The sequence below is a fragment of the Erpetoichthys calabaricus genome, chromosome 17 (assembly GCF_900747795.2).
Source record: "Erpetoichthys calabaricus chromosome 17, fErpCal1.3, whole genome shotgun sequence".
NCBI classification, from domain to species: domain Eukaryota; kingdom Metazoa; phylum Chordata; class Cladistia; order Polypteriformes; family Polypteridae; genus Erpetoichthys; species Erpetoichthys calabaricus.
In genome coordinates this window covers 54,743,276-54,759,461 of record NC_041410.2, presented here as the reverse complement: position 1 = coordinate 54,759,461, position 16,186 = coordinate 54,743,276, and the positions used below count along the sequence as shown (strand labels likewise).

Genomic DNA, 16,186 nt, shown 5'->3' with positions numbered 1-16,186 from the left:
TTAACTCGCTTACCCCCACTGTTCCTTATTGGTGCAGACCTTATGTCCTCCTGTTGGTGATTTCATACCAGCCCTGTTATCTAGACTTATCTTTCCTTTACTATGTTTTATTTTTATAAACACTTTTAGACTACTTAATTTACTTTGTAGTATTTAGGTTTCTGGCTGAAGTTGCTCCTAATGTCTGCAGAATTCTTAACACTAGATAGCTTTTCTAGTGCTGCATATGTCAGGTACCATCTGAGCTGCCACCTGCATTAAATGTGACATGTGACTGGGTGACATGGTTCCCTTTGTTGTATCCAGCTATTGGCCTGGAGACGTTTTACTGATATCTTCTACTTTTGCATGGCTCTTCTCACTGTTTAAGACGGTCAAACACTTTTAAGAATTTGTTAGTTTAGTTGCGGTCTAGTGTGTTAAAGATATAATAATATTTTTCAGAAGTCCTCTTTCTTTTTATTTTTTGCCCTTGAACACACACTGTTTCTCACCTTCTTTCTATCTTGTCCTTGGAAGTTTTACTTGAGAGCATCATTTCTGACACGGTTTTTGCCCACTGCCATCTATCTTTTCAAACTGGCACAAGGAGATGTGCACTGACTTCTTAGAAGGTTCTCTACTCATTTTGAGGGAGATCTTAATGATACTGCCTCTTCCCTTTGCCACCATAGTGGCACCTTTAGCTCTGGCAGTCCCTTGCCAACTGAGCAACATTTTACTTATGCTTGTATACACACTACATAAGAAAAGGCTTTAACATTTAAAATAAAGAAGCAGTCAAACTTGCAGCAGCTATTACTGTTTCCTTGATCTTGTAATTTGTCTACTCGAAGTCTGATGCATCAGATTGTGCTTTGCACCATTCTTCTGCCTCCAGGAGTAACAGCTGCTTATCTTAAGTTTTCTTTTTCCAGAGCCAAATTTTTACTTTTATGTGCATATTATTATGGCTTCTCTACTCATTTTTATTACTTTTTTCACAGAGGTAAATTAGTACTTATATATAGTCTGGAGACAAATCATTTAGATGTATCAATTTGTTGTTGTATTGTCAAACAAATTTGATGTTTGTCCTGGCAGGAACGCAAAAGAGCACTTGAAGCTGAGCGACAGGCCCGTGTGGAGGAGTTATTGATGAAGAGGAAAGAGCAGGAAGCTCGGATTGAACAACAGAGACAGGAGAAAGAGCGGGCGCGGGAGGATGCTGCACGAGAAAGAGCCAGGTCTGTGGCCTTGACAGGCAGCCAGAAAGCTCCCTATTAGAGATAAGTTAGAATGGTTATTTTTTTAAAATCTGATTTTCTCCGTTATGTTGTATGAGCCAAAAAAAAGAAAGAATAACAGATGGCTCTATCCTCGTTATGACTCAACACATCAACAATCTTGTGTATCCCCTATTAAAAATATGTTCTGACAGGCTTATCCAGTATAATACTACTAATCTGAACAGCAACACTTGTTAAAAAATGTGCTAACACAAAATTAGAGTTAAATAATATGGCTTGCTTTTATACATTTTAATAATATAATTTGAAAATGCAGTATTCATTTTTTTTTTTATATTTTAGTAGGCATGTCAGTTTTCCAAGACCTTATACAATGATGAGTAATTTTACCTCAAGTTAAGACACCACTGAAAATATCCTTTAATGCTCATTTGTATGTTCTAAGTCACAAAGCTGTGCTTGAAATGGAGGTTTTAACTACTCCACTATATCAAAGGGTCAGAGATGTCATAAATGCTAGATAAGGGATGACAGACCTCACTCACTAAGATCTGCAACTGTCTGCAAGGTTTATTCTAGCCTTTAACTTTCCAAACATCTGTTTCATGTATTCAGTTTAATTCTAGTCTCAAACTTTCCAAGGAACTATTTTATACATTTTACCAAACTTTAACTGACCTTTTTCCCCAGTTTGTACATGATGATGTCTGCTTAAGTTTTAATCCTGTTTCATTTTTTTTAAAGTGCTTTTTCTTCCATGTGTGTTACAGGAAGTGCTGTATTTAGTATTGTGTGACTTTTAAATAAGAGATGATATTCTTATATTGGCTACAGTTGTTCTCAAAAAGTACAATTGAGACCCATACAGAGCATATGATGCCATACAAGCTACTGCTGCTCAGGGTAAAAAATGTGTAAAATTGTAAATAGAAACAGTGTGCTTTGTAAGGAACTATCATATGTAAACAGGGGCCGCGCCTTCAATATTTTTTTTTTGTGCTAATCCTGATTAATAAATCAGAGTTTAAAATATTTAGTACCTTTCACAATAGACTACTTATCAAAATTCTTTAGTTTATATAGTACATACTACCCAACATTTTTTTTTACATTTATCACACTGACCCTTGAATTAACTTGCTTAGTTAAAAATAGAAAGCCACTGTTTGGAATTAAACTACTCCCTCGGTGAATTCATTGCTGGCACTTTTTATCCACTAGATCATGCTGCTAGCAGTTTGAAAGTATAGTACATTTACGTAGACTTTAGTGCAAAAAACACTAGAAGATAACCTTCAGTATACAGACTTATAACATGGAGAAACAAACAGAAATTGGGATGGGTGATTTAGTATCCCATTGAAACACAGAAATAAAAGCCAGAAGGTGCTGCTTCTCTGGAGATATTAAGACACTTCTACCCTGCTTATTATGTGCACCTAAGAAATAAAGGTGCTGCAGTTAAACACAACATGAACATTTTTTTATAGATTACCTAATTATGTTTCTTTCATAATGTGCTTAGAAACAGTATACTCTACCTTCAAAGCTATTTTTTTATTTTTAAGTAATTCTATTGAGACAAGCAACAATTTAGCCTAGCTGATATGTAAGAGTCCTCTAGTCAAGCTTTACTTTTCATTTTAATTTACCTAATTAGACCTGTCATGTACTTTCTGTATAAATTATAACATTATAATCCATGAATAAACTGAATTAAATGATCACGGTACATGAAAAGTCAATCAGTGCATTACATGTACAAGTAAAAGAAGATTTTTTTCTGCATCCAAACAATGGAAAGCAATTTAGATCTTTAGTGTTAAAGTACGGTTTATGTAAACCTTTGCTATCCTCACAAATACATGCCAGAAAGTTGTATTATCTAGGCATGTACCTGTTGGCCAGAATGGTTCATTCATCCTTTCATTCATTTTCTAAAACCTTTTATCCAAAGCAAGCATCAGGCTCAAGGCAGGAACAATCTTTGGACAGGGTGCCAAGGCCAAAATACTATAGTATTTGAGGTTTTCTCTTTCTTATGCCATTGATACATTAGGATTTAAAATGATGTGACATTTTCAAGTAATCCAGTTCATGTTAACCAGAGGCCAGCGCTTATCCTGTAAACATATAGTGCAATGCATTTCCAGTCATGAGTGGGGCAGCAGTCAGTCACAGTGCTCACTCTTCTTCACATCCAACATGACACTCACAGGGCCAATCTAGAAATCATCGGTTAACCTAGCTAAGGCATTTTGGGATGCATAATAAAAACCAGAGTACTATATGACTAAGTGCATTTTCATGGTGCAACTGCTTAACCTTTCTCCCATTTTAGTTGGTGAATAATTAAAATGTTAGCAAAACTTGATGTTAATACTTTATAATCTTTAATTTTTCAAACAGTATTTCACTGATGATACTGTTTTCAGAAACTAGACCTCTGCACAATTCAAAAGTGGATTAGGAAAACCTTATGCTATACAGCGAATTCTGGTAATAAATACTGTTAAGAATTTAAAATGCAGAATTTCCTCAGATTTCTCCTTGGAGAATCCACCTGTACAGCACTGAAAAATTAAAATTACATTAAAATACTTGAAATGATAAAATAGGAATAATAAGTATAAGTATAATTCATTTTAGAAGAACATGTAAAGCTTAATCAGAAGTGTGTTTTGATTTTAGAGATCGAGAGGAAAGACTGGCAGCCCTTAGTGCAGCTCAGCAAGAGGCCATGGAAGAGCTGCAAAAGAAAATACAACTAAAGGTAAAAATTAAATCTGTATTTAGTTGTTTTCAGGAATAAAATAACTTGGGAAGCAAATGCTTTATTTTGATAATTCCTATCTTAACGTCAGATATAAACTACCTTTCAATTATTTTAAAGTAATGTTTTTAAAAATAAGATTTTTTTATTTTTGATCTTGTCGCCTAAATCAATTCAGAACCTGCTGTCTTTGCATAAAGACCTTTTAAATCATAACTGTAAATGTTGCCCATTTTGTCTTTCCTGAAAGCATGATGAAAGTAGTAGACGCCACATGGAGCAGATTGAGCAAAGAAAAGAAAAGGCAGCAGAACTGAGCAGTGGGAGACATGCAAACACGGACTATGCACCCAAGCTGACACCATACGAACGTAAAAAGCAGTGTTCACTGTGTACTGTCCTGGTAAGACGTTTGCACATTATTTATGTGGCAATTTATTTTTGGCACATTACTTATTTGTATGAAATAAGATTTAGAGGATTGTGATTTGTTTCTAAAACAGCTTTTACAATCAGTACATTTTATTATTTTCTAGGCCAGGGGTGTTCAACTGAGAATCCTGGAGGGGTGCCCTGGCTGCAGGTTTTCATTCAAGCCAATTTCTTAACCAGTAATCAGTTACTGCTACTAATTTCAGATAATGTTTATGCCTTTTTATGATTGACTTTCTTAATTGTTTCTTTCCTTAACTGACAGAAAACAAAGAGGTATAAAGCAAGTCAACAGATGACCAACTGCCTCAGTGGTCTCAAACAGTGCTTAATGGCCACCATTTTCACTCCAACCAATTTCCTATTTAGCTACTAATAAAGCACACTTTTTAATTCTATGGCTTTTTAATATTGTGATTCCACCACACCCAGTCATTACCAAAACCAATTTTCTTATTTATGAGATAATCTTCCAAATGTGTTTTTGGGTCAGAACAGATCTTCCACTTTCATTAGTAATTAGTTAATATTGGAGAAAGTGGTTGAAATGAAAACCTGCAGCCAAAAATGCACTAAAATAAATAAAATGTGTTATTATAATTATTATTGTAGCCCTCCAGGAACTGAGTTTGGCATCCCTGCTGTAGGATAACAGTTATGCTGGGTGCTTGAGGAGGTTATTGAGTACATATATAAAGGCTTAATGCTTTTTTTTTTCTTTTTCAAAAATCATTGCAAGTATGAAAAATTCTCAAAGACTGCAAATGTTTCTGAATTATATAAAAAGGTGGTTGAACTAATCCAAATAACTAAATGTAGTGGGAATAAGAGTTTAAGTAATAGTTGGAGTCACTGCAGTAGAAATGATAGTATTGTCACGTGTGCAGAGGCTGGTAAGCATAACATGCTTATCTTTTGGTTCCATTATGCTCTTGGTTGCACTTTTCTGCACAGCTTCTAGCTCTATTTTGTCTGATATGTAGAGTGATGGACAGCTGGGGCCCTTTCCCAGTGGGAATGCCGTCATAAAGGAAGGGCCGGGGGATCAGATGTGTACAGGGCACTGCCTCCCCCGGAGTGCTAGATGGCAGGCCCCCCGGGTTGCAGCACCATCTTGGATTCCCACAGGGTTCCATGGGAGTTGGTGTTTGGCGCAATTCTGTGGGGGCTGCCAGGGGGAACTGCAAAGCCCTACATTGTTAGGCTTCCACCACTTGAACCTTATCTGTACCCCTCCATTGACCATGACAGAAGTAATCAGACAAGAAAAATGTTATATATATATATATATATATATATATATATATATATATATATATATATATATATATATATATATATATACAGTGGAATCTTGGTTCACGAACGTCTCGGTACACGTACAAATCGGTTTACGACCAAGAAGTTCGCCAAACTTTTGCCTCGGTTCACGACCACACACTCGGTATACGAACAAGCCAGGTTCCCTTTCGGTTTGTACATGTTCAGTCTTTCCCTGTGCATTTCCTGTGCAGCGAACAAGAGAGAGAGCGAGAGAGTAAGAGTGCGCAACACACACGCACACACACAGGCAGCACACACACAGGCAGCGCGAGAGAGAGCCGTGCACACACACAGGCAGCTTGAGAGAGCCGCGCACACACACAGGCAGCGCATGAGAGAGCTATGCACACACACACAGGCCACGAGAGACAGATGCGCACACGCATAGGCACCGCCAGAGAGAGACAGACGCGCACACACACAGGCAGCGCCAGAGAGAGACAGACGTGCACACACACAGGCAGCGCCAGAGAGAGACAGACGTGCACACACACAGGCAGCGCCAGAGAGAGACAGACGCGCACACACACAGGCAGCGCCAGAGAGAGACAGAAGCGCACACACACAGGCAGCACGAGAGAGAGAGAGACAGACGCACACACACAGGAGCTTGCTAGAGACACACACACACACACACACACACACACACACACAGGCGCTCCAGGCTCGCAAAAGAGAGAGAGGGAGGGACGCATAAGGTAGAGAAGGCTTGTTTTTGTTTTCAGTTCTGTTTACAGTGATCAGTTCGTAGCCTGCATTGTTGCAATGTTACTTTTCTTGGTGGTTTATTAAATTACGGATTTTTCAAATGTTCAATTTTTCCCCTGTGCTTAAAACTTATTAAAAAAAGGTGTTTTTAGCAAGCGGTTCCTAGCACTATAGCGCGAACTATTGCAGTGTTAGTTTTCTCTGTTGTTCAAGGTTTTCTCAGTGTTATTCAATGTTTTTACATTCAGTTTACTATTACGCTGTGCATTCTATGGTATATATGGTATAATTACCTCGGTTCACGACCATAATTCGTTCCAAAACTCTGGTCGTAAACTGAGTTGGTCGTGAACCGAAGCAATTTCTCCCATAGGATTGTATGTAAATACAATGAATCTGTTCCAGACCGTACGAACTGTATGTAAATATATATATTTTTTAGTTTTTAAGCACAAATATAGTTAATCATACCATAGAATGCACAGCGTAATGGTAAACTAAATGTAAAAACATTGAATAACACTGAGAAAACCTTGAACAACAGAGAAAACTAACACTGCAATAGTTTGCGCTATAGTGCTAGGAACCGCTCGCTAAAAACACTTTTTTTTTAATGAGTTTTAAGCACAGGGGAAAAAATGAACATTTGAAAAATCCGTAATTTAATAAACCACCAAGAAAAGTAACATTGCAACAATGCAGGCTACGAACCGATCGCTGTAAATAGAACTGAAAACAAAAACAAGCCTTCTCTACCTTATGCATCCCTCGCTCGCTCTCTCTCTCGCGCCTGTGTGTGTGTGCATGCGCCTCTCTTTTGCGAGCCTGGAGCGCCTGTGTGTGTGTGTGTCTCTCTAGCGCACTCCTGTGTGTGTGCGCGCCTCTCTCTCCTGCGCCTGTGTGTGTATGCGTGCGTCTCTCTTTTGCGCGCCTGGAGCACCTGTGAGTGTGTGTCTCTCTAGCGCGCTCCTGTGTGTGTGTGCGCCTCTCTCCCGCGCCTGTGTGTGTGTGCGTGCATCTCCCTTTTGTGAGCCTGGAGCGCCTGTGTGTGTGTGTCTCTCTAGAGTACTCCTGTGTGTGTGTGTGTGCGCGCCTCTCTCGCACGTGCTCCTGTGTGTGTGCGCGCGGCTCTCTCTGTCTCGTGCTGCCTGTGTGTGTGCCTCTGTCTCTCGCGCTGCCTCTGTGTGTGTGTGTGTGTGTGTGTGTGTGTGTGTCGCGCTGTCTCTCTTGCTCGCTGCACAGGAAATGCACAGGGAGAGACTGAACATGTACAAACCGAAAGGAAACCTGGCTTGTTCGTATACCGAGTGTGTGGTCGTGAACCGAGGCAAAAGTTTGGCGAACTTTTTGGTCGTAAACCGAGTTGTACGTGTACCGAGACGTTCGTGAACCGAGGTTCCACTGTATAAGGAAATCCTGAAATGGAAAGCAAATGCAAGGCTACGATACGTGATAATCTCGAAAGACATTTAAGACCCGCGAGACCAAGGAGACTTGCCATGGTGCGTCTTGTGGGGACCGTAAACATGAGACTTGGTGCCAAGAGAGTGTCCCAGGGCCGTAGCAAAAAGGACAGCGGCTGTACAGGCTTTAAAAAGATCGAAGGGTAGCGCGACGGCAGCTACCCCAAACTAACGCGAGCAGCGTTATACATCCTGCAAGAAAGAATTCAAACACGCCCAGGGCCAGAAATAAAAGACAGGTATTACTTTTACAAAGTCACGCGGAAAAAAAAAACAAACAAAAAAAATGCCGCTATACACGTGGAGAAAGATAAAAGATATGAAAGTAGGAAAATTAGAAAATATAAAAAAGTAAAGATCGCAGTAGCGCAAACAAACAAACTGTCTCATTTAACTATGCACCAGTCTAACTTTGGTTTTGCACAATAATTACTACACTATTGCACCTTAACACTTAATTCTACTTTATTCACATAATTTTACTTATTTATTATGTTCTACTATACTGTTATCTTTCAATCTGTGACTTTTTGTTAATTTAACTGATATTCTTCTAACTTTGCACAGTTTTTGATAAGCAGATCAGGATGCATTTCACTGCGTGTTGTCCTGTATAACTATGCATGTGACAAATAAAGAATCTTGAGAATTTCAAAAACGGAGTTTACCGCACATGCATTTATTGGTTACTTTGTTAGTGTATATATATTTATCTGTCTGCTTATTTTAAAAGCTACATTTACCCAGGAGTCAAAAACGTTCTGTCTGGCCCTGTCTTGTTCAAAAACCTAGACAAAAGCTGGGTATCACCTTGGTAACCCCATGTACTTTTGGAATTGTGAGAGGAAAATAGCACGACTTTACAGACAGGAGTTCAATGCAGAACTCTACTTACTTTTTTACTTTGTAATAAAAAAAAATAACTGCTGATGATGTAGATCGTTTTGTCTGTGCTGAAATTCCAAACAGAGAAACCTATCCTGACCTCATTAAAAAGATTCAACATATTGGGACTATCCTGAATATTAGGTACTGGCAAATAAAAGTGATTCTGATTCTTATCACACTCTTAACAGTGACCAGTTTTACAGTCACCAAGTACCACAACACACATCTTTCAGATGTTTTCAGAGTGAATAAACCTGAAAACACAATAAAGTGAGAATAATAATAATCTCTCTATATATAAAAGGAAATCCTGGAATGGAAAGCAAATGCAAGGCTACGATATGTGATAATCTCGAAGACTACAAATATTGTTTTTACAGAAGTTCTAAAATAAGAGTGAAACTAATGAAATAACAACATACTGTAGTATAATAATTTATACATACATATCCAGGCTCTGCGGTGTGCTGGCGCCCTGCCCGGGATTTGCTCCTGCCTTGCACCCTGTGCTGGCTGGGATTGGCTCCAGCAGACCCCCGTGACCCTGTGTTAGGATATAGCAGGTTGGATGATGACTGACCTATCCAGGCTGAAGATTAGCCCTCTGCTAATGCTGCCTTGCACTCCACTGAACTTGGTGTATATTCATTGGAATTCCCCACTGAAGAACTGGATGATGATTATTGTAGCCAAATCTTTGAAATGTGCCACTATGATCTGTGAGGTTTATACTGAACATATTATTTTATAGGTTACTATAGATGTAAATAAATACAACTTAAATCATGCAAATCATCTAAGAGAGAAACCTGTCAGGGAGATTAACAGAAACAAGTGGAAGATGGCTCAGGCAGGCTATTTAAAAGTGCTGATGCGCCTTGTTTGATAATCAATATATGGCTGTGGGCCAGTCTCTATGAACGAATTCCATGGGATAGTTCTTTCAGGCAGGAATTTTGGTTGATTAAAGCAGGCAGAGGCCATGAGTGATTAGAACAGGTGCACTGTACACAGATTGAAAGATGTGAATATCATTATGATGATACCATTAATATAAATTAGAAAGTGGGATGGACCTTTGACAGACAACACTGAAGATTTCCGCCCATGTGACACATTCACTTCTTATCTGTACTTTTTGCCTTTGGGTGATTAAACAACTTCAAATTCAGTTTGTCAAAATTAATCTTCAATGTGGTAGCTTTTGAAAGTCTAAATGAGTTATGTTGCTTGTTTCTCTTTTACGTATCTGCTGCTTTGATTGCCTGTCCATAAAAGTCACAGATTGTTTTACCAGGATCCTCTTTTTATATCCCAATGATGGTGGTTATTTAGAAAATTATTTTCATATAAATAGTGAATATTTGTTTACTGTATAATTTATTATATTTTTGATTATACTTTTAATAGTAGTGCAAGGTATATTGTTCTATAATTACTGGTTTCCATTCTGTCTGATTTCTGGAGGATAGATTTTAGACCATATGTTAGAAACAATAAGTAATCCTTTACTTGGTTTTCATTCCATCCCCTTCTTCAGTGATCAATTACTGCTACTAATGGAACATATTTGTTTTTGCCTAATTTTAATTTAACACAATAAAAGCAACATTTGTTGTGCAATCAAATGGGATTAAATTGCACAGTAAGAAACTGGTTGCAATATCCTATGCTGTACTAGTAGCATAAAACTGGAGTGTGTGTAATCCACCTTCTATGACTCAGCAGGAATGTGATGTAGTATAATATCTTAAATTGGACAAAATCCAATATACAGTTGTGCTTGAAAGTTTGTGAACCCTTTAGAATCTCTCTCTCTCTCTCTCTCTCTCTCTCTCTCTCTCTCTCTCTCTCTCTCTCTCTCTCTCTATATATATATATATATATATATATATATATATATATATATATATATATATATATATAAAATCCCTATGTGTGTCCAGGTGTCCGTGTGTGGGTGTCTTCTGATGAAGTCCTCACAGGTGGCGCAGTGGTAGTGCTGCTGCTTTGCAGTAAGGAGACTGTGGAAGCTTGTGGGTTCGCTTCCCGGTTCCTCCCTGTGTGGATAGCGCTTTGAGTACTGAGAAAAGCGCTATATAAATGTAATGAATTATTATTAAGTGCGCATGCGCGGGGCACGGTACGATGCGCGATTATTACTGTCAGAGAAAGTTAGAGGCGTTTACGGAAATACAAACCAGTATTACTGCGAGAGGAAATTAAAGGTACACAATACAGTGACGCATATTACAGCCACATACAAGCCAGTATTACTGTCAGAGGAGATTAAAGGCATATTACCGATGCGCACGCCTGTATTACCACCAGAGAAAATTAAAGGTATATTACGGACATACAAGCCAGCTGACGTTCAAGACGGTATCCTTCAGTAAGGGCGCGCACAGGCATCCTTCAATAAGGGCGCGCACAAAAAGGCGCGCCTCAAAAGGGCGACCTCAATTGGGCGCAGTGAATAAAGGCGCGCGTAAATAAAGATCTGCACCTTTGTTGCTCTTCACATATTCCAGAGCCATTTGAACTAAATTATCTACGAATGCCTTTATTCGCCGCGCTCAATTGAGGTTGCCCTTTTGAAGCTCGCCTTTTTGTGCGCGCCCTTATTGAATAGAGCCGTACAAGACAGTATTACTGTCACAGAAAATTAAAGACACAATACACGGCGGCAGCCCACGAAGAACGGTCAGCTCAGCAAGTAAACATCAACAAAAGAAAGGCTGAAAGAAAAATACAATCAACAAAAAGAATGAGGTCATAGTCCCTTGCCATTTAATATAGACTGTTCCTACTAATGTTTATGCACTACTGTTCTAGCGCCCGTTATTGTAACGGGCTAAATGACTAGTATATATATAATTCACTAAGCTGACAGGGCAAGCAAGACAACCATGGGATATGCACGGCATAGCCACACCCACAAAATCACAGAGACCCGCTCACCAACTCTAAGACCATGGGATACGACAACTCACAGAGCCACGCCCGCCAACTCTTAAGAGCATGGGACAAGAACGCCTGACTGTTACCAGCATTCACTGCAATGCATTCACCGCAATGTACTGGAGTGTTAAACCATCGCAGCTTTTAACTCACAAACTGCAACAACTCGCCAAACACCGCCACCCTGTCTCTCGAGGCATTCACACTGCCGGAAGACAACCATGGGATACGCAAGAAATAGCCATGTCTGTCAACTCACAAAGCCCCGCCCACCAACTCTAACACCGCATCAGACTCTTTCTATATCTAAGAAGATATATAGATACTCATTATTCCCCGGCATGCGTCCACCCACGCTCTCAAGGCATTCATAGTGCCTGCTCATGTGCCCAGATGCAACAACTCACCACACACAAATTTCGCTTAATTTGACTCAACACGGGAAACCTCACCCGGCCCGGACACGGAGAGGATTGACAGATTGATAGCTCTTTCTTGACTCTATGGGTGGTGGTGCATGGCCGTTCTTAGTTGGTGGAGCAATTTGTCTGGTTAATTCCGAAAACGAACGAGACTCCCTACTGCTAAATAGTTACACGACCCCCGAGCGGTCGGCGTCCAACTTCTTAGAGGGACCAAGTGGCTTTCAGCCACGTGAGATTGAGCATTAACAGGTCTGTGATGCCCTTGGATGTCCAGTACTGCATGCGCGCTACACTGAATGGATCAATGTGTGTCTACCTGGCGCCGACAGGCGTGGGTAAGCCGTTGTTCCCCATTCATGATGGAGACCGGGGCTTGCAATTGTTCCCCACGAACGAGGAATTCCCAGTAAGTGCGGGTCATACGCTTGCACTGATTATGTCCCTGCCCTTTGTACACACACCCCCTCGCTACTACCATGGTCGGGTGACTTGGTGGATTATATATAGAAAAGCAGGCAGAACAGCAAAGAACAATGAATGGCGGGGAGACGGTAAAAGTAGATAAAGATAATCCAGTTAAACAAATGAGACAAAAATATTATACTTGGTCATTTATTTATTAAGGAAAATGATCAAATATTACATATTTGTGAGTGGCAAAAGTATGTGAGCCTTTGCTTTCAGTATCTGGTGTGACCCCCCTTTGCAGCAATGACTGCAACTAAACGTTTCCGGTAACTGTTGATCAGTCCTGCACACCGACTTGGAGGAATTTTAGCCCATTCCTCCGTACAGAACAGCTTCAACTCTAGGATGTTGGTGGGTTTTCTCACATTAACTGCTCGCTTCAGGTCCTTCCACAACATTTCGATTGCATTAAGGTCAGGACTTTGACTTGGCCATTCCAAAACATTTAACTTTATTCTTCTTTAACCATTCTTTGGTAGAACAACTTGTGTGCTTGGGGTCATTGTCCTGCTGCATGACCCACCTTCTCTTGAGATTCAGTTCATTGACAGATGTCCTGACATTTTCCTTTAGAATTCTCTGATATAATTCAGAATTCATTGTTCCATCAATGAAGGCAAGCCGTCCTGGCCCAGATGCAGCAAAACAGGCCCAAACCATGATACTACCACCACCATGTTTCACAGATGGGATAAGGTTCTTATGCTGGAATGCAGTGTTTTCCTTTCTCCCAACATAATGCTTTTCATTTAAACCAAAAAGTTCTATTTTGGTCTCCTCTGTCTACAAAACATTCTTCCAATAGCCTTCTGGTTTGTCCACGTGATTTTTAGCAAACTGCAGACGAGCAGCAATGTTTTTTTTTGGAGAGCAGTGGCTTTCTCCTTGCAACCCTGTCATGCACACCATTGTTGTTCAGTGTTCTCCTGATGGTGGACTCATGAACATGAACATTAGCCAATGTGAGAGAGGCCTTCAGTTGCTTAGAAGTTACCCTGGGGTCCTTTGTGACCTCACCGATTATTACACGCCTTGCTCTTGGAGTGATCTTTGCTGGTTGACCATTCCTGGGGAAGGTAACAATGGTCTTAAATTTCCTCCATTTGTACACAATCTTTCTGACTGTGGATTGGTGGAGTCCAAACTCTTTAGAGATGGTTTTGTAACCTTTTCTAGCCTGATGAGCATCAACAACTCTTTTTCTGAGGTCCTCAGAAATCTCCTTTGTTCATGCCATGATACACTTCCACAAACGTGTTGTGAAGAGCAGACTTTGATAGATCCCTGTTCTTTAAATGACACAGGGTGCCCACTCACACCTGATTGTCATCCCATTGTTTGAAAACACCTGACTCTCTAATTTCACCTTCAAACTAACTGCTAATCCTAGAGGTTCACATACTTTTGCCACTCACAAATATGTAATATTCGATCATTTTCCTCAATAAATAAATGACCAAGTATAATATTTTTGTCTCATTTGTTTAACTGGTTTCTCTTTATCTACTTTTAGGACTTGAGTGAAAATCTGATGATGTTTTAGGTCATATTTATTCAGAAATATAGAAAATTCTAAAGGGTTCACAAACTTTCAAGCACATCTATATACATGGAGGTGTACATACATTGTGTCTCATTGTGGCTTACTCTACTCTACTGTTTTATTATCTATAAAAACCTAGTTTTAGATGGGGCCCTAATCATATTGTGGTCTTTTTAGGTCCTTTGCATATAATGTGAAAAGCACCTACTGTGTTTTTTACTGTCCTACCTGCCTGTCTGTCCACATAAAACAACATGTAGCCAATTGGACTGATTTTGTTAAAATCAGTCACTAATATTCTTCAAGGAAATTTGTTGGGAAAATTAAGTTTTCATTGAGATATATCCACTAGAAGATACTGTAAAAATGTTTGACATTTCTGTGATTTTTTTTTTTCTTTTCATTGTACATGATTATTCAAGTCTTCAGTCCCAGTGTTTTGGAAGCTCCAAGTTTACACAAAAGATAAACATTTGCCTATGGAGGGCAACATTGCCTCAAAAAGCAGATTTGAAGGAAGATTGGTGTTAGCTAGAGAATAAACTTCTCTGTTAAACATAAAAATACAAGTATTTATTGAACAGCAGACTAGACTGATATTTGGAAGTATGCTTAGAAGAGTAGTTGATTTAAATTAAATTGGTTGGGGCCTGGATGCCTAGTCCTTCAGAGGACACTATGGGTGTGAAGCTTTAAGCACAAACATGCTAAGCAGTCTTTTCATGTCATCATGCAAGAATCATTCAACAGCATGGGCACTTGTCTAATCTTATAATCTTTAATTAGTTTAGTAACAGCCATTGGTTGAATTTTTAGATGGGTCAGGATTTACCAAACATACCTCAACAGAATACTTCTTCTAGGTTTGATTGGTCCATCTCCATGGGTGAGGGACCATCTACCTCCTGGGTTGCCTGACTGCTGTTAATAAGAGAACAGGGAAAGCCATTTATGCATGAACTGATAGCCAGAGTCTGTGCTAAGCTTATGTTCCTCCATAAGTGTTAACAATAGAGATATTTGAAACATTATATATTTTTATGGGTTTTTTCTTTCTTTCATTTCCTCCATTTTCCTCAGTGTAAGTGTGACTACAATTTATAGAGACTTTTTTGTATGATACATGGAACTTTTGATATTTTTAAATTAATCTTTAGTGTTTTTGCAATATAAGGCAAATATGCAATGTGGTATGCTGTGCAACAGGTGTGTTATTTTGTGCTTTTCCAGTTTTAAATGTCAAGGGGTCTACATTGTTTTTTCAAAATTATAAATATTATTGTGACTTGCAGAAACCTGCTGGAAAATAGCAGCATAAGAAAATACATAAAACACTGAATTCAATCAGTCACTGGCATGTCTGAAATTGGATGACTTTAGCTATCATCTTTCTTCTTTATTTAGCTCCATGAAAAAAAGTGTAAAAAGCAGTGTCTTTAAATGAAACATGCTATCTTATGAATCCGTTTCATACATTGTGTCTTTGGCTGTAACCTTTGAAAGGTTAGAAAAAAAAGTGTCCTTAGCCATCTGTGACAGTAGCAATCAAGAGGAGGTCAGTAGCAAGCACTCCATATAATGACATGAACTGTGGGCATCTTTTTTTCAGTAGAAAGGGCACATTTCAGATTTAAATTCAGTGCATTTAAGTCTCCTTTGACATCTGAGCATTGTAGTAAACTCAAAGAAGGAAGAAATATTATTAATCAAGCAAGATTTGATGTGAACTGCCATTCTATATAACTGGGGGGATAGAAGTGAAGAGTAATTTATTTTGGCTACAGACAAATCTAGGATAGTTAACTCATCAAATTAGAGCTGTCAGTTTGTCATATTAACCAGGCTTGGGGTTTTCCATTTTGTGGTTAAAATAATATTGGCTTCCAGGAATCCTAATAAAACAAATCCTGCTTCATTAAAAAAGGAAAGAGGAGTGCCATCTTCTAAGAGTAGTAAGTGAATTTAATCAAGGA

The 16,186-nt window shown here is 39.1% G+C and overlaps 2 protein-coding genes across 2 annotated transcripts in view; one reads left to right on the top strand and one right to left on the bottom strand.

Annotated features, from left to right (window-relative positions):
* The window catches only part of scaper (S-phase cyclin A-associated protein in the ER), a 720,649-nt gene that overhangs the window by 278,481 nt on the left and 425,982 nt on the right, over positions 1-16,186 (top strand). The window contains 3 exon segments of the mRNA XM_051920308.1: positions 1,084-1,226; positions 3,921-4,002; positions 4,253-4,405. Coding sequence (XP_051776268.1) covers positions 1,084-1,226; positions 3,921-4,002; positions 4,253-4,405 — 378 coding nt within the window.
* LOC127526109 (uncharacterized) overlaps positions 1-16,186 on the bottom strand; it is a 416,670-nt gene that overhangs the window by 15,090 nt on the left and 385,394 nt on the right. The gene's annotated exons all lie outside the window — the stretch shown is intronic.